Source organism: Euprymna scolopes, chromosome 10 (assembly GCF_053919585.1).
Source record: "Euprymna scolopes isolate OS-2025 chromosome 10, ASM5391958v1, whole genome shotgun sequence".
Classification (NCBI taxonomy): domain Eukaryota; kingdom Metazoa; phylum Mollusca; class Cephalopoda; order Sepiida; family Sepiolidae; genus Euprymna; species Euprymna scolopes.
This window is the reverse complement of record NC_136491.1, coordinates 1027463-1050081: the sequence shown is the minus strand read 5'-3', so window position 1 is coordinate 1050081 and position 22619 is coordinate 1027463. Positions and strand designations below refer to the sequence as shown.

General features: G+C 32.5%; 1 protein-coding gene across 19 annotated transcripts in view; it reads right to left on the bottom strand.

Moving 5' to 3' along the window:
• Positions 1–1043: 1043 nt before the first annotated feature.
• LOC145285776 (ralBP1-associated Eps domain-containing protein 1-like) overlaps positions 1044–22619 on the bottom strand; it is a 309459-nt gene continuing 287883 nt past the window's right edge. For 14 of the 19 annotated variants that reach the window (XM_080134136.1, XM_080134125.1, XM_080134131.1 and 11 more), the window contains 5 exons: positions 20460–20672; positions 14119–14152; positions 4220–4254; positions 3148–3221; positions 1495–1804 (listed from right to left, as the gene is read on the bottom strand). In XM_080134136.1, the coding sequence (XP_079990262.1) occupies positions 1633–1804; positions 3148–3221; positions 4220–4254; positions 14119–14152; positions 20460–20672 (528 nt within the window). In that variant the 3' untranslated portion in view covers positions 1495–1632. Of the gene's footprint in view, positions 1805–3147; positions 3222–4219; positions 4255–14118; positions 14153–20459; positions 20673–22619 lie in introns of all 19 variants that reach the window. The other 5 variants (XM_080134142.1, XM_080134129.1, XM_080134137.1 and 2 more) reach the window with 1 other exon arrangement.

The window sequence follows — 22619 nt, the reverse complement described above, 5'->3', positions numbered from 1 at the left end:
GAGAGAGGGGAGAGAGAAAATTAGTTATGTACCACATATTTTTGGTTTTTCTTCTTAATGGACAGTTAAATAAAAATAGACAAGATTTTCCTTCTATAAATTGGGAAAAGCTTCCGAGTAAAAAAAATTATATATATATATATATATATATATATATATATATACATATCACTGAAACACTAGCTCTCATCAGATCACCATAGTTAAGCAATAGTTAGCTGAGTGAGTAGTTAGAGTGACCATTAGAGAAAATTAGCAGCTGGAAACAAATACTCCATCCAACCATACAGGGAGTAAAACTGATGGCAGCTTTTTTTGTATGAGAGTTACTCCCACTCTGACAGTAGGATATGGGGGGGGGGTTACAGTTCATACCATTGTAGTCTTTGCTGAATACATACATGTCCACATGCATCAATCATAAAGTATGTACATACATACATGCACACATTCACACAGCAATATGCACTACCAGACACAAGCATATACATGCAAACCTATTTACAGAAAAAATGCACACATACAAGCATATAAATTTGCAGACGCAGCTAAGCACACAAAATGGCAAAAGAAAGAAATGGTCAACTTTAACAAAAAGAAGCAAAGAAAATGGCAAGAATGTACAGAGATTTGTGAAAAAAGTGACGACAAACTAAAATGTTTCAATTTCTGAATCACAAAATAGAAAGAAATATGTTGGAGGTCAGAGGTGACTTTGATGTCACCAAAGAAAGGAGTCACTTTTAGAGGTGTGAGTTGAGGGAGGGGTTGTAAAAGATTTAGTAAGCAAATAAAAATCAGTTGGTTGGGGTGGGGGGAATTCTTTGAAGCAAAGATTTCTATTCTGGTGGTTCTTAAGGTAAAAGCACAATCTATATGTCTTGTTTGTTGTATGGCTTTGTACTGGCATGTGTGGTACATTTTTCAGACATCAGAGAGGGGCGGAAATAGCAAAGATGAAGAAAAGAGGGCTCATTTAATGAAAGTGGAGAAGGGGGGGGGCAATTTGGAGCTGGTGGTTGTCTTTTCATTTTAGTTAAGGATTTTCTTTCTTTTATTATTGTTATACGCCTGCGTTCTATCAAACATGTCATCCATAATTAAAGGTGGCCCTGAAATTTTCAGGTTTTCTTCCTCCTAACTAATAATAATTATTAAAAAATATTTTCTTCATTCTAACTATTAATTATTAAAAAATAATGTTTTCTTTACTCTCTCTTCTCTTAAATTCATGTTTGTTTTTATTATTTGCAAGGTTTCAGTCAGACACTGATCAATTTATTTTTGAAACTCAACAGGAAAGAGAGAGGATTGATGGAGGAGTTATGTCTTCTTTGGGAAGGAGAAGAAGGATTTAAATTTTAAAAAAATGGGGGTGGGGAATTAATTTCTATGGTTGTCTGTGTAGGTATTATAACCTAGATCAATCAATCATTCTCCTCCTCATATTGTACTCACTCCTCCCCCCAAAAAACCTTACACACCTGAACTTCATTGACTGCTGCATTTGTTTTTATTATTTTGTCTTTTTGTGTGTGCAGATGTCAAAGGTTAAGCATTCTCTTATTTCACGTCATTTTGTTTCATCACGTCGTAACATTATGTGCACACAGTTCAGTAGGTTGATACTAGTCAGCTGTGGTAGGGCCTCAGGTGCTCCAGCTGAATCTCCAGAGCAATCCGCTGCTCCATGACCTCCTGGAGTTCTTGGTTCAATTCACTGTTAACACGTTCCAGCATCCCATTCCTTTCTTTATGAGTGTTGATGGCCAACTGCATCTCCCGTTTATCACGGCTTGGTTGTCTAAGAGGAAGAAAATAAATAAATTGAAAAAAAAAAATAAAATAAAAAATTTTAAAAAATTGTATCAAAATTATTTATACATGTACAACTTTTTATCTCTACAAATGAAACGTTATTAATGGTAAAATTCAATTCCACATGCTTCCTGTGTAGATAAATCAAAACTAAAGTGAATATGCACATATCATAATAACATTGCTTGATTCTAGTGACAAGGAAAAGTTTAGGATGACTGGAAACAATGCGGAGATAAGCGGAGAACATATACAGCACCTGGTATTCCCAAATGTGCAACTCTTTCTTCAATATTACTATGTCTGGCTTATCCATCAAGTTTAAGTCATGAAAGTTTAACAGTCTTTGTGTTATCACCTTTCCATCATATGCAGTGGACGATGGGCACTGTAGTGATCATCTCATCAATAGGAGGTGTTATCACATACTCACTACACCTTAACTTCCCTTAGTACTGACCAGTTTCAACGATACTTAACGTTTGGTGATATTGATATAACAGAAACCGGTGTGTCTGCATGATTATGTCATATTATATATAGAAATATTTTTTAAATGACATGAATTGGTTAACTGAATTTATCTGAAAAAAGAAAATAGATCAAAAATATTTTTGTTCATGTGTTTTAAGGGAGGTGGTGTTTGATCAACACTGCTGGGGAGTCATGATTTAATCTACTGTCTTATTTTTAAGTCCCCAAAACAGTGTTTCATAGAAAACAACTGATTATCCCTTAAGAACATTGATATTATTTTTAGTTCGTCTAAGTAAAATGATTCAGCGATGCAGGAAATGATTAGACTTACTGACAAAATAATTTTCCAATGAAGGACATTTTTTTTTTTAGTTTTAAAGAAACTTCCAAGAGTGTGTGTGTGTGTGTGTGTGTGTGTGTGTGTGTGTGTGTATGTGTGTGTGTGTGTGTGTGTGAATCACATGATAAAATAATTCATTGTCATTTTCATAATGACTCTTAAAAAAGAATGCATAACAGGCTAAAAAAGTGCATACAAAGTGACTTGACTGCTGACAATATGATTAGTATCAACCCTTTGAGTTGAACCACATTGAGAGCATGCATGAGACATTTCCTGGTGTTACTGACTCTGGAGTCAGTGACACAGCATATAAAATAACAAAACTGGATGATGGAATAATGATGACTAGGTTCACAAATTTTTGCCAAAACTAAGACGAAAAACTGAGATAATAGTAAGAAAGATGTCTGTGAATGGATAGTTGTATCTAAGGAATAAAATTGTTTATGTGTGCAAATCATCTTTGATCAGATTCATATTTATAAGAAAAAACTACAAAGGAGACATACCTGCCATAATACATAGATTTCTGACGATCATTATTTGTTTCATCCTCTTCAGATTTCGTATCTTCTGGAAGCACCTGCCAAAAAATAAATTTTACATGATATCAGTGATTGTTAATCAGTTTCACTATTTCTAAAAGTTTATGCATTTTTTTTAATTACATACAGTTGCTGTGATATTATTATAGAATTAATATAATTGTTTATTATAGAGTTTTGTTTGCTTTTTCATCTAGAAATACTTTTTTCCAAAAAGAAAGAAAAAGTTTGCCAAGTTTTAATTTGTTTCTAAACAAAGCTAATTGGGCAAAATAAAGTTGCATCCTCCCTAAGATTTGAACTAATCTGAATTTTGAGGAAAGGAAATAAAAACATAAAATTTCTCAACAACTTCAATAGCTTTTACATCCATCAATACTTTCTCCATATTTGAAATATCATCCATCACCATTGTCTTACACTTTTTGCACACAAACTAGTTATCCTCTTTCAAGCTAACATTTTAATTTTACTGCAATTTTTGTATACCCAATGTTTGTCACAAAAAAAATTGAAGTTCACCCAATTCCCTTTCCACAAACTAGGGAGAACTTCCCTCTTGAGAAGCTTTCCAACACTACAACCACTGATAATTATTTTGGTCTTAGTAACATTCACTTTTAGATTCTCCTCCCAAATATTTGTGTGGCCCTGTCGGTGGGGCATTAGAATACGCCGACTGCCCCCCATGCAGAGGGTAAAAGTCCCTCAACGGGGGTCCTGGATACGACCTTAAACTATATCCAGTGGTGAGGCCCCAGCTTGTGGGCTTTGGGGAGTGTGGAGCCACCCTTTAATTACCATTGCTCCCAGGTCTACTCTGACCTGGAGTGGTAGTACCTGTTAGGGTCACAACTATGGGTTAAATAGAAACCAACGTGAAAACAAAAAATATATTCTATTAAAAAAAAAAATTCTTCAAAATCTTTGGATTCGGCATTAAATAACCCGAAAAGGGTTGATATACCGTAAAACAAAAACAACCAACCCAAATATTTGTAAGAATCTTTAAAAAAAAAAAAAAAAAAAAAATTACCTTTGCTGTTGAGGAAACAGAACTCTCAACAACATCTGAAATAGAAACAAAAAGAAAAAAATCACAAAAATGTAAAAAGTTTATTCATTTCATGAGTGAAAATGTAATTCTTACCAGTATACAATTACAACATTTGAAGGAATTTAAATTAATTCTCTGCGTGTTTGGTGCATTGTTAAAAATCACTGCATTTTTTATTGGCTACATACATATGTAGGAAGTCATGATAACGGTATGGAGAGTGATATTTCAATATAAAAATAATAAGTATGCAAATTTAGGCGCTGTCGAGGTTCAAAGTGGCAGCATAAAGACAGATTTTGTGCAACAGTTTTTGTTTTTTTGATGTTATCGTGTTCGCGTGAGTTTGTTGCCAGTTGGGAAGAAGATGACAATGAAGAAAAGTACTACTGCTGCTTGGGTGAATAAGCGAACGAGCTGTGAAAAATGAAAGATATACAATGCTGAGAGTTGGTGTGGTGAATTGAGAGTTGAGGAGTTCTGACCTTTTTTTCTGCCTTTCAAACTATTTTAATCGTTATGGCAAAGATACAAATCAGCAGTAATATGCTATGATTAACTCATTGGAGAGAGAGATGTGGTGGCATGGTTAAAGAAATTGAAGTTAGGAGTGGGGCTTCAGAAGGTGGATGATGTGGCGAGTCTACTCCAATCATATCTGGAGAGAGATGCATTGGCTCTCCATTTGGAGATTTTTTTTTTTTTTAACAAAGGAGTCGCCACTTATCAAGGCCCAGAGGCCACTCGAGGATAAGGGTTAATAAGTGTACAATCGTCAATGACATAATTGTTAGTAGTGGAAATTTGGTAGATTGGATTACTTAATGGGAATGGCTCATCAAGAAATTGTTTACATTGGACTTGAAGATGACCATATTATAGTCAGCCGGAAAGCAGGCAAATAGAAGAGAGTTCCATAGGTGTCCAGTTCTAAGAAAGAAGTTTTGTTCATGGAATCTACGTTTAGGTTTAGGCACAAATAAAGAGTGGGGGAAATTATTGATAGTGTTTTCAACTAGACAAGTGTTTCTCGTAAATGTTTGGCGAGTGGGGACCATAGATTAGAGCTCAGATGAGCACTTGCCATGGAAATAACGATAACGCAGAGACAGGCTCACAAGGTCTCTTCTGTGAAAAAGAGGTTGCAGGGAAGAGAAAAGGGCATCCCCACTGGGCTATGAAGTCTATTTTGAACTCTGTCAAAGCAGGATAAGTTCTTTCTCGTAGCTCCTGCACAGATGTGGCAACAGTACTCCATCCTTGGATGTACCTGGCTCTTATATAGGTAGAGAATTGCATCAGCAGTGAGATATTTACTGGATCGATAGAAGGATCCAACCATTTTCCCAGCGACCTTGGCAACAGATTTGATGTACGTGTTCCATTTCAGATCAGGAGTAATGGTCAAGTCCAGGAGCTTGTCAAAACATGGAGCCTCCCCAAGATGAGAGCCATTCATTTCAATTGATGCCAGATGGGGATCAGAGCGTTGATGGTGTAAAGACAGCAGCTTGGTTTTAGATGCATTAAAAGTAACCAACCACCTCTTTCCCCATTGTACCACATGCTCAAGATCAGAAGAGAGAGAATCAGAGAGAACTTGGTCGCTTACGATCTTTGATGTACTGCCATAGATGGTAGTGTCGTCAGCATAAATGTCTACGAATGATCTAAAGATATGATTTAGAAGATCGCTGATGTAGATTAGGAGGAGAGTTGGGCCTAGGATGGACCACTGAGGGATTCCAGCATTAATATTGTAAGCTTTTGATTTCTGCGCATCAACCACTACTCTTATGAAGCTATCAGAGAGAATTGATTTAATAATTAAGACATTTCCAGCTATACCATAACTGGAGATCTTGTGAAGTAGACCTTAATGCCATACTCTATCAAAGGCCTTTGATATGTCAAGAGCAATTGCCCTAGAAAGGAAGCTCCATTAAGAGATTCACTAATCCTATGAGATATAAGCGTAAACACATCTTCTGTAGATCTAGCAGAATGGAAACCATGTTGTATATCACCAAGAAGTTTATTTTTGCTGAAATGGTTGACTAATTTATTTAACACAGATTCCAGCAACTTACTCATGACACACAGACAACTTATAGGTCTGTACTGAGAGGGAGATGATCGATCACCTGAATTCTTAAATACAAAGCATATTGACGAGGTTTTTCAGGGTGCTGGGAAGCAATTCTCAAGACAACGCTTAAACAGTTTTGTAAGTATGGAAGCTAGTTCTGGTTGAAGCTTTTTTAGCACTATAAAAGGAATGCCATCAGGGCCAGTTGCTTTACTGGAATCAAGGTTTTTGATTAGCTTGGCAACATCACACACAGATATTTGGATGTCGCATAGTGTTTTCAGATACAGGAGGAAATACTGGGGGTTGGCGGCCTTGGTCGCATAGTGTAGAATTAGCTGCAAAGTTCTTGGCAAATAGTTTGGCTTTATCTGATGTTGACGAGATTACCTCAGGTCCATTGATAATAGTTGGGATAGAGCACACGCTTCTGTTCATGATCCTGTTCACTATTTGCCAAAACTGGTCAGAACCAAGCTGCTGCTCAGCTACTTTGAATTTGACAGACTGAGCATACAACTCTTTTGCTTTCTTTATTACTCTTTTACAGTGGTTGCTGGCAGTCCTGAAAGCGGCTTTAATCTCGGTACATATTTTACATTGGAAGCAATGGAAAAAGTGATTTCTGTGCACAATGGCAGCAGCACATTCTGGAGAGAAATATGGTTGGCTGTTAGATTTTTGCTGAAATTTTTTTGAAGGAATGAAACGGTATATACCTACAATTAACCATTCTGTCAGGTCTGATACTATAAAGGACACATCCTTTTTAAACATGAAACACAAAGGTATATCTGATATAAATGTATGAAAGCTATCTCAGTCAGCTATAGAGTATCAATATACTGTACGATGGAGAGGTATGTCGGGGGACTTATTACATTTTGTTTTTATCTTAACTGAGACAAGAGAGTGGTCGAAAGATTCCAGTGGGGACAGAACGGAAGATGAACATAGCTCAGGGCGATTTGTGAGAAAAAGGTCTAGGAGACTTGCATACTGACCATCAGTGTCGGGCACATGGGTGGGTTCATGAACAATCTGAGTTAAGTCATAAGCAATGGAGAAATCAGGACAGAACCTCTCCTAGTCATCTGTCTTGTTTGTGGGCTAACCATTCCACATTGTGAACATTGAAGTCTCTGCAGACATGAATGTTAGCTTAAGGATGAGCAGACAGGATGTGGCCTATTTTCTCAGATATGCTCTTTAAGATAGTAACTCTAATGTTATGGGGTGGGTGGGTGAGAGAGGGCAAATATAAATGTAGTGGTGTGAGCAAGTGCAATCCGAAAGCACATATAGGGCAATTTAGGATCTTTCCTGGAGATGTCCCTACTACATGGAAAGCCACGTCTAATGTAGGCACATATTCCATGCCGATCTTGGGGGTCAAATTTGGATGTTAAATTAGAATATATTTTAATTACGAACTCATCTAGGGAAATAGGCGGTCCAATACAACTTTCACATAGGAAGAATAAGTCTGGTTTGGTCTCCTGTAATTGGACTTTCACTTCTGGAAGGTTGGAATATAGACTCCTGATGTTGGAGAAGGAGACATGGTAGTGGGGGGGGGGGGGTCTATGTAGGATGTTGAGGGGTCTGGGTTAATCATATTTTTTCTTGAGACTTTTCATGGAGTTTTAGGAATTGTGGAATATGTCAACAAACTTGGTTGGAGCAGAGCAGAGAAGGACAGTAAGAGAGAAAAAGAAACAAAGAAATATATTTTTTTTGCAGAATATAACAAGGTAAAGCCATAACAATTACGCAGTAATATGGCATCGAGAAGCGTCCATCAGAAGCTACTGCAAGGTTCAGAATCCATTCACCAAATGGCAATGCAGCATCCCCAGTATTTTGCACCTGCTGATAGGACTGCCTCCTCAGTGATTAGTCCAAGGTTCCCTGACTATCAGATGGATAATATCTGCTGAGTAAAACATTTACCTCCAGAATCCTTATTAATGACATGGTTACAAGAAATAGAAACAGAAAATTTCAGACATCTCAGGTGACTGTTCACGCAAAAATACTGCCGATCTAGAATGATTGCGTTAATTCACAACATGGCTGCCCATGACATGCGTGTCATAGCGATGGTTCAATGCCTCAAAGAAAGATTGGGGACTCAAGCCTATGATCGATGATGTGCATGTGTCTGAATTGGACATTTCCAGGCATGTGACATACCTCATATTTCGTTAGAAAACTTTGCCCTGCAATGACGAAAGCAGCAGTCAAGTTGACTGTACGAACATGTTTGGAATGCCAATCTATATATCCAGTGTCAGTCCATTGGGAGAAGGAAAACTGGAGGTAAGCAACAATTGGCAATGGTTGAAGATGGACATTATTCACTATAGCATGGTACGACTCAGCAAGTATGATTCATGAACTGGAAATGATCTTTTGCAGCAAAGAATTCAGAATATTCGCAGACAAGAGATATAATTGCTTATTTGCCTTAATTGAGAATGACATAGCAGAACGGTGGCATCAAAACAGCGTGACCCCAAAAGACAGTGACTCCTATTTGACCACACCAACCAATGCCATTTACCATGACAAAATAAGGTGAAAGGAGTTGATATTATGCGACCATCAGCAAGTTCTGAGCACAGTCCCTACCAGGTTGGAGATTGCGTGTGGGTGAAGGCACCAGGGTAATTAGTCTACAGTCCATCTTGGTGGATGGGATACTCTGACATGTGAACAATCTACACACCCACTACACTTTCCTGCTGTCAGAAAATTCTGACAGCGTAACATCTTCAGAGAGCGTTAAAATTACAGAAAGATATCATCAAAAATAAAGAATCTATTTAAGTTCAACACCTTTCAATGACTTTGAACACCCTGTGTGTATGTGCATATATATATATATATATATATATATATATATATATATTTAAATAAAATATGCTGAAATTTCTCGAGAGCTCTTTTGGCTATAATCTCTTCAGGAGAAAATCGATAGCAAGCAAAACAATATTATTGGCAAAATTAAAGAGCACTAAGAGCAATTTGGATGTGCCAAGAATTAAGAAAAAGAAAAAAAAAACGATTAAAAGATTTTAATCTGTATATACGGCATTTAAAAGCGACTAAAAATTGGCACAACAAAGCAAAAAAAAAAAAAAAAAAAAAAAAAAAAACAAGGGAAGAAGGGGTCAAAGTCCCCTTGCCGACATAAAAAAGGTTTTTGAACCGCAATAGAGACAGACACCAGAATCTTTAAATGGTTTTTGGAGTCTGCTCTGTGTAATACGTCGAACCACTATTTTATATTTATCGGCACAGTATGGATTGTCAACCAAATGCTGGCCAATAGCAGAGTCCAAGGCTACAGAAGGAGAGAGACTACCAGATCTTACTCACGGATGCATTTTATTATAAGGGGAAAGTGTCTGAATTTAGATGGAACGTGCTGCTTTATATATGTTAGCAAATGCAAAGATGTTCACCAGACATAACTAGCATCGCACTGACATTTAAATTGATAAACAATATTACTATTTTATTTCATCAATAATATTGCTTTGTTTGCTATTGATTTTCTGAAGAGATGATAGCCGAAAGAGCTCTCGAGAAATTTCCGCATATTTTATTTAAATCTATGTATAAGTTTTGTACCTCCAAATATATATATATATATATATATATACAAATATATATATATATATATATATATATATATATACTCGTTTTTTTTTTTATTCAAAAGTAATGGACTAATGAATTCAACGAGGTTGTTAGATAGTGCTCAATAAAAAGAGCTGATAATACTTGTTTATTGTTATATAAACATGGTCACATCCTGCTGCTACAAATAGCCACTTGTTTCAATCAAACAACAGATATCATCAGGCAGCGACTTGACTATTCAAAAGTTCAATGAATAATTATTCATTTAAGATTCATTTAAGATTATTCATTGAACTTTTGAATAGTCAAGTCGCTACCTGATGATATCTGTTGTTTGATTGAAACAAGTGGCTATTTGTAGCAGCAGGATGTGACCATGTTTATATAACAATAAAGAAGTATAATCTCCGTCAGGATTGGAGTTTAGGTGGCGATTAACCTTGAACCAAAAACAACTCAAACCAAAAACGAAAGGGACACATATCGATTCACCGGTTTTTATCTATAAAAACAGTGACCATATCGTTCAGTTTACAAATAAGCTGAACTTATTTTTCCAAATTAAACAATATAAACTAAATTTTTTTCTTTTATTGTAAACAATATTCTAAATTTCTTTTAATATTGACCTATTTTAATATTAGTCTTTTTCTTTATCGCTAAAAGACATTAATATTAGTTTTAATTCAATTTTAGTGATATTTGTTTACTCCATTGACGTCGCGCAAAAAAAAAATCCGCTGAAAATGAAACAAAAAAGTAAAACAAAAAAAACAAAAACAATATAAACAGACTTTTTTAAAATAAAAAACAAAACAATTTTTATTTACATTGTAAACATATAGAAATAGAAGTTTTGATAATTAAAAATTTTTTAAACAATACGAACAGAATTGTTCTGGTATTTTGGTGGGAGTTGTTTTGTAACTATTCTGTACTTTCACCTAACAATTTCATTTTTTTTTTTTTTTTTTTTTACAAAAACACATATTGTTCACGGATGCATTTTATTATAAGGGGAAAGCGTTTTTCCCTTTTCCGCCGCATTAATTCTATCATGTGTGTATCAAATGTTGTCTTTACACTTTTCCTCATTTTTTTTTTTTTTTTTTTAATCCTTCACTCCGTTAACGCTGCACCAAAAAAATGCTGGAAATAAAAATTAAAAAAAAAAAAAAATATATATATATATATATCTATATAATTCTAAAAGTCTATGGATCTTGTATGTTTGCAATCAGATTTCCGGTTTTCAACATCCGGTTGCGCATGCGTAAATAGCAACGTCTTCAATCCGTTATTCCAATTCTGGAATTTTTATATCGCTTTTAATACAAACAATTTCATTTAATTTGATCAAATAGTTATTTATATATACAAATAATACATAGATTCATAGATAATTATAATATATATTATAAAATCTATTTATCTATGAATCTATTAATAATATGAAATATTACCCTATACAATTTATGGAAAGAAAACACCTCTCACTTTCCCTCTAATAGATTTCAACACTCCTACTCCCTCTGTTTTCGTTACGTACGCGAGAAATAGTTACGTGTATGTGTGAGAGAGAGAAAAAGGGGGCGATGTAAAACTGGATAGAGTTATCCCCCTTAACTAATGCAGACCTTTTTACTAGAGGGCGTTATTACAAAGAAATTTCTTTTTCTTCTTGCCATGTTTTTTAAAGTCGTCTGCTTACATTTCCAAACGGAAAGCTGAATCGGTAAATGCACACATTTCTATTACATTAAATAGTGTTTTCCTTTACACAATGGGTACTGAATGTTTGCTTAAATTAAATGAAAAAAGTTACATTTTATTGTCATTTTCTATTTAAAAAGCCATTATTAACATGTGGAGAGTGTTTTTTTTTATTATTCTGTACTTTCAACTAACAATTTCATTTAAAAGATGATATATCAAAATTTGAATTTAACTATAATAAGGATTATGATACCTGTTCAGTGCATAAGTATGACCAACCACTTATAATTCAGTAACTGTAATTTAAAAGAAAATAACAACTATAATAAACAGAACGACTCATAGAAATCTATCTATATTCTTTTTTCATTTTAATATACTTTCATAGAAATGCTTCTGTTATGTAAAAAAAAACAACTATTTTCTTTATGCCACAAGTGTCACGCTCATACATGAATTCCAAAGCTAATATAACGTACTGACCCAACGGGTCACGGGTGGTCTAGTATATATATAAAAATAAATAAAAAACGAAACAATTTTTATTTACATTGTAAACAATATAGAAACAGAACCTTTGATTATTTGGTGGGGGTGAGGGTAAACCCCCCCCCCACCCTCACCAAAAATACTATAACAATTCTGTTCGTATTGTTTCAAATTTTTTTAAATTATCAAAAGTTCTATTTCTATATGTTTATAATGTAAATAAAAATTGTTTTGTTTTTTATTTTAAAAAAAATCTGTTTATATTGGTTTTTTTTTCATTACCAGCGTTTTTTTTTTTTCCACGACGTCAACGGAGTAAACAAATATCACTAAACTTGAATTAAAATTAATATTATTGCCTTTTAGCGATAAAGAAAAAGACTAATATTAAAATAGGTTAATATCAAAAGAAATTTACAATATTGCTAACAATAAAAGAAAAAAATTCTATTTATAGTGTTTAATTTTGGAAAATAAGTTCAGCTTATTTGTAAACTGAATGGTCACTGTTTCCATGGATAAAAACCGGTGAATCGATATGTGTCCCTTTCGTTTTTGGTTTGAGTTGTTTTGAGTTTGAGGTTAATTGCCACCTAAACTCCAATCCTACCTAATCTCCTAGAAAAGGAAGTAAAATAAATAATTTTAAAATAAAATACTGTTAGGAAATTGGTCAAAAACTTTATTTTGCTTTACCTACTCATTTGTGACATCCATTGGTATTATCAAAATAAATATTTAATTGGAGTTATAAACATTTTAGGTTGTGTAAAAAAATTAGTTTTGAACAAAGTAGACATTTTTTTTACATTATAAACCTTACTTTATCTAACTAAAATAGTAAAAATTAAGTATATTTGTATTGATAGCAAATAACTCAAGTTGCTATACTACAAATAAATACAGATAAAGTCTAATATAATGCCTTGAGGCCTACCAGTGAAATTACCTAATGCCAGATATACATGAGCTAGTGGATGTCAAGTAGCAAGAAACTACTGAATTATAGAATGAACCTATTGGTTAAGAACCAACTAGTCGATAAAATAAAAAATTAAGAAATGACTGGATGGAATACTGTTGCCATATCTGGGCAGGAGCTGCTAAAAACAGCCTATCCTGCCTTGACAGAGTACAAAATAGACTTCGTGGCTTAGTGGGGGATACCCTTTTCTCTACCCTGCAACCTCTCTCCCACAGAAGAGACATTGCAAGCCTATCCTTGTTTTATCGTTATTTCCATGGCAGGTGCTCGTCTGAACTCCAATCTTTGGTCCCCCCCCCCCTCGCCAATCTTTCATGAAAAACACCCGTCTAGCTGAATCCACTGTGAAAAATTTCCCCCACTCTATATCTGTGCCTAAATCAAAACGCGGATTCCATGAACAAAGCTTCTTTCTTAGAACTGCACGCCTGTGGAACTCTGTTCCGTATGCCTGCTTCCCTCCGGACTACAACTTGGATGTCTTCAAGTCCAATGTTAACAAATTCCTAATGAACCGCCCCCCCTTAATTAAACACTTCATCAAATCTCCACACTAACATAATGTACTTGCAATAACCCTTATCCCTGAGTGGCTTCCGGGCCTTGATAAGTGGTGATCACTGTGTAAAAAAAAAAAAAGAAAAAAAAAAAGGTATTCCAAATTATAATACAAATCAAGACATAAGACAAATTTCTGGACACTAATTTGTTGTGAGAAAAGTGCAAACCATTTTTTCTGACACAGAAAACAGCATTCTGGTTTCAGTCTCCAGTTATAATAAAGAAACTTTTTGTTATCATAATTTTTTTTAGCATAAATGAATTGTGTTGTTTGTTTCAAGATTTTAATTTGGAAGCTTTTATGACATAAGGTGTGTGTATATATATATATATATATATATATATATATATATATATATATATATATATTACACAAAGTCAACTTACCTGTATCTCCATGGGATACAATGGGAGGCAGACCCTAGAATAAAGGAAATTTATTAAATATAGTAAAACTTCAGAAATAACGTTTTTTTTTAAACAAAATATAACTTTATCCAATTATTATATTTGAAGATAAAATTAGAAAATAAACAAAATATTTTATTAATTATTGGTAAAAAAATTCTTAAAAAGAACGTTTAAGTTGTCCTTATTTTATTTTCTACACTAAGAAAATTTATGAATTTTATATTAAACACACAAAAATTTTTTTCTTTTCATAAAAATATTATTTTTAATGTTATAAAGAAGTTCATAAATAACTTATATCCATAAATTCTAGGATTTTCTTGGGTTTTAAATATTTTTGTTTTCTGTTTATTCTATGAAACAATCCAAAAGTTGCAGGTTTCAATTAATTTGGAAAATTTATAAAAATTCTTAAGATTAAGAGAAGAATATAAACAAGTTAATACCAAAGACTCTCTGATGTGACCCCCCCCCCGCCACACCAACCCAAAAAAAAAAAAAAAAAAATAGAGCCCAAAATTTATGAGGGATATAAAAATCATTTATTTTCAACTTCTTTCTAACATTAAAAAATCTTAAATCAAGTGAATTCATTGACTATTCAAAAAGCTAAATAGTTTCCAAACAATCCATTTTCAAAGACTGCTGCCATTTTATCCCCAAATATAAAAAAAACTTACCTGATTTTTTGTAGAAATTTCTTAATTATAATAAAAAGAATATATAAGTCATCCTTATATTAAAGCTAACATGATATAAAATCATGTAATTAAGTTTGTTATACAAAAGACAAAAAATAATGTAACAAAAATTTTTTTAAAAATTTATCCAAAATATTTTGTACAAATCAAATCTACAAATGGTTGAATAAATTTAAAAGCAAATAACTTTGAAACACATGTTGGCTAATTCAGATTAATTTAATTCGTTTTAGGATAAGTTATTGTAATTTTGGCTTTATCCTTGGAGATTTGTCATATTTGAAATGTTGTTGATCTGACAACATACAATTGCACTCCCGTGCACATTATATCTACTGTGTTTCTGTGAGCTTTTGGTCCAAATATTGAACTTATGTTAATAATTTGTAACAGATTCAACGTTTGATATTCTGAAGAATTGTTAAATATATATATAGATATCTTATCATGGTTGAGATACTAACTGCAAGAGAGAGAATCATGTTGGACAGAGAGAGGAGCAGATGGTATCTAACTACAGGGTGTCTTGTTGTCTTCCTAAAAAGGCTGCTTTGAACCAAGGTAAGTAGACTATATGGAATTTTAAACTTTGATAAACATTTGTCTATTTCAATAATAAGACAAATAAACTCTTCTCCTTTTTCATCTATCCAGATTATGTGTACATAAACCTTGTCTGTACTAACTTGTTTGTTTATTCCAATTGAGTGGTCATAAAAATTTTCTACAAGATAAAATTAAACTAGATTTTTTTAAAATGTGCAATTGTGTAAACGTTTCAGATACATAAAAGTTGCTTGATTAACTTCATAAAAACACGAAAGTAAATATGCTAAAATTTCTTAATATCAGGAATTTCAAGTTGAAGGAAATGGATTTTAAGTTAGGAAAGGAATTTTAATCAAATACTTAAATTTATTGGGAAAATAATTGATTATTGTCTATACTTATGTAATCATCAATTTTTTAAGATCAATATTTTACCATTGAAATAAGAGGTTTTACATTACACAAGATATGTTTTTGAAAGGAAACAAGGTAAAGTTAAAACACTTCAAAAACAAACCTTGTGTATTGCACAACTCATTGTTTCTTAAAAGATTATTCATTGCAATAAATATTTACAGTTGCAGTTACAAATTGTAGAATAACTGAAAAGTGAAGGATTGAAAAAGAGAAAGTATGAACTTTTCAACCCAAAGTGACAGAAATACTTTTAATATAAAAAGAATGAAAATGTTATTAATAAGATTCTTATTAAAAAAACCACCACAATAAGCTCGGTTTTACATTTTCAGACATGTTGAGAAAATTATAAACAAATAAAAAAGCAAGCAGTGATTGAATAAGATCTCAAAGACAAAAAAAAAAAATTAAAACGTTCACTGACGTTTTCTAAGTGCAACTTTTTAAGGGATCAGAACAAATGTAGGATTTGTGAAATTCTCTATTTTAAAACATAATTCATTTCATATAATTTATTCAATATTAATATTTTAAGCAGTTTAGCTGCATTATATAGTAGACATATTCTTTTCATGAATTCATAATTCTTTGGTTTTTAATTGGATTGCTTAGTGAAATTTGCTATTTTTAAAGTAAATTTAAAATACCTGATGAATCTTTATACAAAACCGAGTTGAGAGATTTGAAGTTTGAAGAGTATTTCTAATTAGTCAAGTTTGGTTTTTAGAATGGAATTGTATCTGCCCAAACTAAATAATCACACACAAAAGAAAATTCTATCAGGAATTTTAATCTTAATTACAAAGAGAGAAACATCTGCCAGTTTCATAAAATACATTCTCCATATTTATTTCCAAAAATCTCAACACAATTTCATGTGATAAAAAACATTTGTAATTAGTTTTAAAGTACAACTAATTCTTTGTGGTTTAAATATTTAGATATTGTTTAATTGTTCTCATCAGTTGACATTCAAATTTTTTAAAACTTTTACCACATTTACTAAATTTCTGATGATTCTTATTTCAGGCAAATGCATTTACCTTTGTTATACACCTATTCATGATGAAATGTTTGAAATAAATAAATAACATGTTAAAAATAACACGGTTTTTATTTCAATAAATATTTTGCTTTTTGTTTTATTACTTATATATCTATTTATATATTTTGCATTCCATTTGTTACACTCATAAAACTTGTCCCTTACCACAAGGTTGAACAAGGAATCAGTTTTAGAAAATACAAAAAACTAAACAAAAACAATATAGAATTAAATAGTTAAGAGATTATTGTCTTAAGAATTAGGTATAATATAATCAACTGAAATATGTTTTAAATTTACTTGATATGAAGTAAGAATTTTTTTAAAAAAAAAACATAAATAAAAAAAACTTTCTGATTTGTTACTTTTTCATAGCAGATATATATAATAATTAAATATAAAAGTATTTTCCATAAAATTGAATAGAGCATTTTAAAGGCATTTTAGGGATCATGATATAAAAACGCAACCACTCATTTGAAAATTCAAATACTTTAGATTTGAATTGACTTTGATGCATAGTTATTAGACACCAATTAAGCAAGATTCACAGAATTTTAATTTCTTCTTTAGAACTTTTAACCCTAAGCGTTAAATCTTAGAGATTTTTCTCAAATCAAACTCATGCAATGGATTTTGATGAAAATTGGAATAAGGATTGTAAACATCAATTTTAATAACATTATATCTTGATTTTAATCTGTTTTGCTTGGGGAATTAATGTATTCATTTTAACTGTTCTTTGATGCATATTCTTCTAGTTATGAACACATTCCTTTTCAGATGAAAAAATAAGTTTTGATTTTTTTTATTGTGTTCTTTCATAGCAATTAAATAAATAAATATAAAAATGAGATGTAGTTTGCTTGAAGCATTGTGTGAGGTAGGTATATAGACCTGATTTAGAAGGCTATCACAATGCGAGGAATGGAATGTAGTCGTTGTGGAAGGAAGACAAAAACAAGTGACATTGTAAATGAATATATATATATATATTTATTCAATTGTGTTAAGTATCAATATGTTTTCCTTAAAGAGGACTACTGTGTGTGACAGTATTCCATGATATATTTCGGGGAAACCCCTTTTCAAATGGTGGATGTTACAGATCTATTCAAAGTATTCTAGATGGAAGAATAAAATTAAAGATGGCTGTGCGGTATACCACAGCAAATATATGGAGGGAGGTATGTGTAGCATGTTTTGAGTAATTAACATTATTGTTGTTATTATTGTTAGATTTTTTTTAGTTGCTTTTTACATAATTTTTATCCTATTTTATATTATTTATTCTTTTTATTTTCTTTTTAAATAGTTTATTGGCTTACTTATTTGGTGAAACAACCTGATCTATATAGGTCAAGTGGGTCGCTAGCTTGAATGGGTTAAATCCAGGGGGGGGGGGATAAGAGGAGGGATGTTGACCAACTGTTGAAGTTTGGATCTGACTGCAGTTAAAGATAGAAAGAGAAGTGGAAATAAAAGAGGAAGAATACAGGACAATCGGTGTTATAAATTTAATAATTTATGTATTCTATTCTTTGGACATTCTACCCTTTTTATTTAAACTTAACGCAATTATAAATGAAATGTTTTTCCTTCTTGCACCATTATCTATTTTTACTGATTAAAATTAACAGATTACAGCTATTTATGTATATTAGATTCTTAATATCTGAAGAGCCTTTAGTGATTATCATTATTTTTTAATTTGAATTTATTTATCTTTTTGTCACGAGTTGCCCTGTAATAATGATGATTGTTTTTATATGCCAGCCTGGCATATTTAATTATTAATCCTAGGTTTGTTGGCTAGTAAATTGTTATTGATTTATTTATTTTCATTTTTTTAATTTATATTTTTACAGGTACATGTAGTTATTAATACATATAATTATTATTTTGGTAGTGGGAGTGTTTCTATAATCTGTTTAGTAGTGATGCCAGTTACAATATGTAGTTATAGCAATCCATCTAGTCGTTATCTAATTTTGGTTTTATTAACTTATTTAATCATATTTATTTCTTTATAATTTAAGTCAATTATTATTTTTTTTAAATAAATTGTATTCTTATTTATTTTAGTTAAATATTATTTAGATATTTTCCTAGTAGGAAATGTAATTAAGTGTATTTAATTGTATTTATTAGTGGTTAGCTTGATTTGATTAAGTATTTCAACTTAAATTTAAGATTAGGGTTATTGTATTTGTTAGCTTTATTTTTGTTCTAGTAGGTTAGGATAGTAGAGTACAATGAGATGGCTGTGGTGGAAGCTATATGAAATGTTATATAATGAATAAGGAGCCGAGTTCCAATCTGTTGTTAAGTTTTGGCCATAGTTAAGATATTAGTAGTGATTCCTTAATACGAACATTTCCAATATTGCGTTCTGTGGCTAAAATATCGATTTTATAGATCTACTGGTGTTTCTACAGATGTTGAGGTGTTTGCGGAATGATGATGCTTGTGTGTGTGTGTGTTCTTGGATTTTTATATGCAGAGCCTCATGGTGCTGCCCACATAGAATTTTTTGCAGACGGAGCATTCTAGTCTATAGACTACATGCGTACAGTGACAGGTGGTTGCGGGGTACATGGGGCAATTAGCCAGTGTGCACAGAAGTGGGTCATCATTGCACTTGTATTTGCATAGCTGCTAAGGGATAGTCCTAAGTGGGTCAGTTGCATATGTATTGAAGAATATGGTGTAGATGTTCTCAGCATCAGCGCATGATGACGTGAGGATCAGGATGTCGTCAACATATCCTGAGAGAATGTGACTAAATTGCAGGTATTGAAGGCTTGACGTTCTAATCTGTCCATGTACAAAATGGCCAGTAAGCCTGGAACCAGGCAGTCCTGTGATTTGTCTGAGTTTATTTTTATTCTTCCAACTAGCATGCTTTGAATATATCTATAACATCCACCATTTGAGAAAGGGGCTTCCCCAAAATATATCATGGAACATTGTCACACACAGTAGACCTCTTTAAGTAAAGACATATCAATACATAACACAATTGAATAGACAAATATATATATTTATTCAATTGTGTTATGTATTGACATGTCTTACTTGAAGAGGTCTACTGTCTGTGGCAATGTTCCTTGATATATATATATATATATATACTTGATGTATATACATATATATACTAGTGTTTTCATCTTTCTTCCACAACACCGCGTGCATTCCATTCTCCGCATTGTGATAGCCTTCTAAATCTTTTAAATACAAAAACATTTTTTATAAATTTAAGAAACGTTAATATAATTTACATTATTATGAATCCTTAGATGAGGTAGATAGATTCTATTTTATGACAATGATAACGAAAATGGATGTCTTTGAGAAAGCAAAAAAGCATAGCTTAATTTGTAAAAGAAAAGTAGAATCTTTTCCAAAAATGAGGAATTTATAGTAAGCTCAATGTTAGAAGCTGTTATTATTGGCATAAATCCCAACACCACTGTGTAGTAGTAGTAGTAATATTGCAACCTACAGATACAGTGCTAATATACATATATAACAAAAAATAAATAAGGAAAGAAAAGGGTTCAGGCAGACAGACACCAGCAGTAACCCGACATTAAGACTCTTACCCCAGTCTGTCTTAAGTCAAGGGAAGCACATCGACGATGTTTCTCAACCATGGGAGCCAGCAGCTCGATATGGGATACATTAGACGCAGAATCCTCAACATTTGGGGATTCATTCGAGTCCAATTCTCCAGTTGTAAAGTCCGTAAATCGGAAGATCTTTTCAGCTTGCATACCAGAAAAACCAGGTAATAGATGCTCGCTTTTTTTAGGGACCTAGTAAAGAACAGGTCCAGTTAATTAGCAACATTATTAACGCCTTCTCTCTTAAATATGCCTTACATGTCAAATAAGGAGAATTTGAAATGTGCAAGCCATGTTAAATCAAATTAAAAAGACCAACAAACCTAATCAAGACCAAAGCATTTGGTCATCTCAACAGGTCATGATGTATGTATTCCAAAATTACACCAGAAATTAATAGTGCACAAAATTTTTTTCAAATGCAATTTTCTGTGCAACTATGGTCTGCTAAAATGACCAAAATAGCAGGCGTTTTCAGGCGCTGTAATCTTAATCGGATTAAAACGGTGTGAAATAGTTTATATAGAATGAGAAATTTAGGAACTGGATTCACAGCTGGTCTAAGCCATTTTTTTTAAATTTCAATTTACAATAATGATCTTTTGACAGGCTTAAATCTAAGTAACGGTTTTATCTTGTTACTGACAGATAGAAAATAGTGTGTGAATAAACAATTTGAGACGAGAAAAAAGTAGCTTACTGATCTATCAAAAAATCCTTTCAGTATGACCAACGACTGAGAGTATCATTATATCTCAATGTTTTCAGAAGTAATTGTGATTAAAAATGTTTTTTTTAATGAAAATAATCATAAACTGATATTAGAAAGTAAATCTCTGAATCAAATATGCTATTCTACTTTATTTCAAAGCCATGTGATATCCATGAGGCACCACATATATTTTGGACAAAGAAACCTCAAGTGATTATTTTGGGTATCTTCTTTTTTTAACCATTTAAACTCAATGTGTAAAAATAAAAGACTGAAAGAAAGCATTATATAAAAATATATGCTATTAATATATTGTTCAAAGTCAGTAGAGACTTACAGAGTATACTAATAGTATTTACATTGAGAGAGGTTAAGGAAGCTGTTGCCAATAGTTACATCAAGGCACATTTTCTTCATTTTGGGACAATGTTTTTTCAATCTGTGCTCACCTTCCATCTTGCATGGTGGTAAAAAATGGGCCCCAAAACAGTTCTTATCTGTAATTGCTTTGGCATAATGGTCTGATGTGGTTGGGCCATATACAGTGTATCCCCTCCAACCTCAATACGCCTGAATATCTTAGGCATAAGGGAGAGTGGTAGACTGAGAACTATCTGGTTCAAGTACATAAGACTGTAATGTGACTGCATAAAACCTGAGTGCTGATCATCTTTTAGATTGGACCACATCGAGAGCAGATGTGAAATGTTGCTTGGTGTTGCCCACAAGAAGTCTGGGACACTTGCAGCACTCCTAAATTGGATGAAGAGATGTTCTATGCAATTATTTTTTTTTCAAAGTATGAAAGATAAATACGTTGTTTCAGTGATCAATAAGATTTGGAAATACATAAAATACTGACTGACAAAGTTCGTCTCTCATTCGACTTAACCACAGATTAATTTATCCAGCTTTCCAGAGGAAAAGACAAACAAGATTTCAAGTATACATAAATACTTTTTTCGTGAAACTAGTATTTTGAAAATCGGTTCTTACTACCATTGTCAACATGCAATCGACATCTAATATGGAAAAGACATGCTAAATGACCACAAGAAATCTACAGAATGATAGAAATAGTTTATCAATAGTTCTAGTTAGTATAACATCTATAGTCAGAGATTTTTATTAATTTTATACAAATGAGCCACCATCTGTTAAGGCTCAAAGTCACTGAAGAATAAGGATTAATAAGATGGATATATTTTCAGTTGAATGAGAAAACATAAGATTAAAAACTGAATACAAACAAAATTTGATTACTTATGAGGACAGTTTCACAAGTATTTGGTAACATTGGATGTAAAGATGACCATGTTTAAGTTGGAAGTGAAATCCTATCCGTGGCTTTTTTTACTTCATGAAAATGCCAGTCTAAGTTCATCCAAGAATGGAAGCATGCAGGTGATATTATGTTTGTGTACACA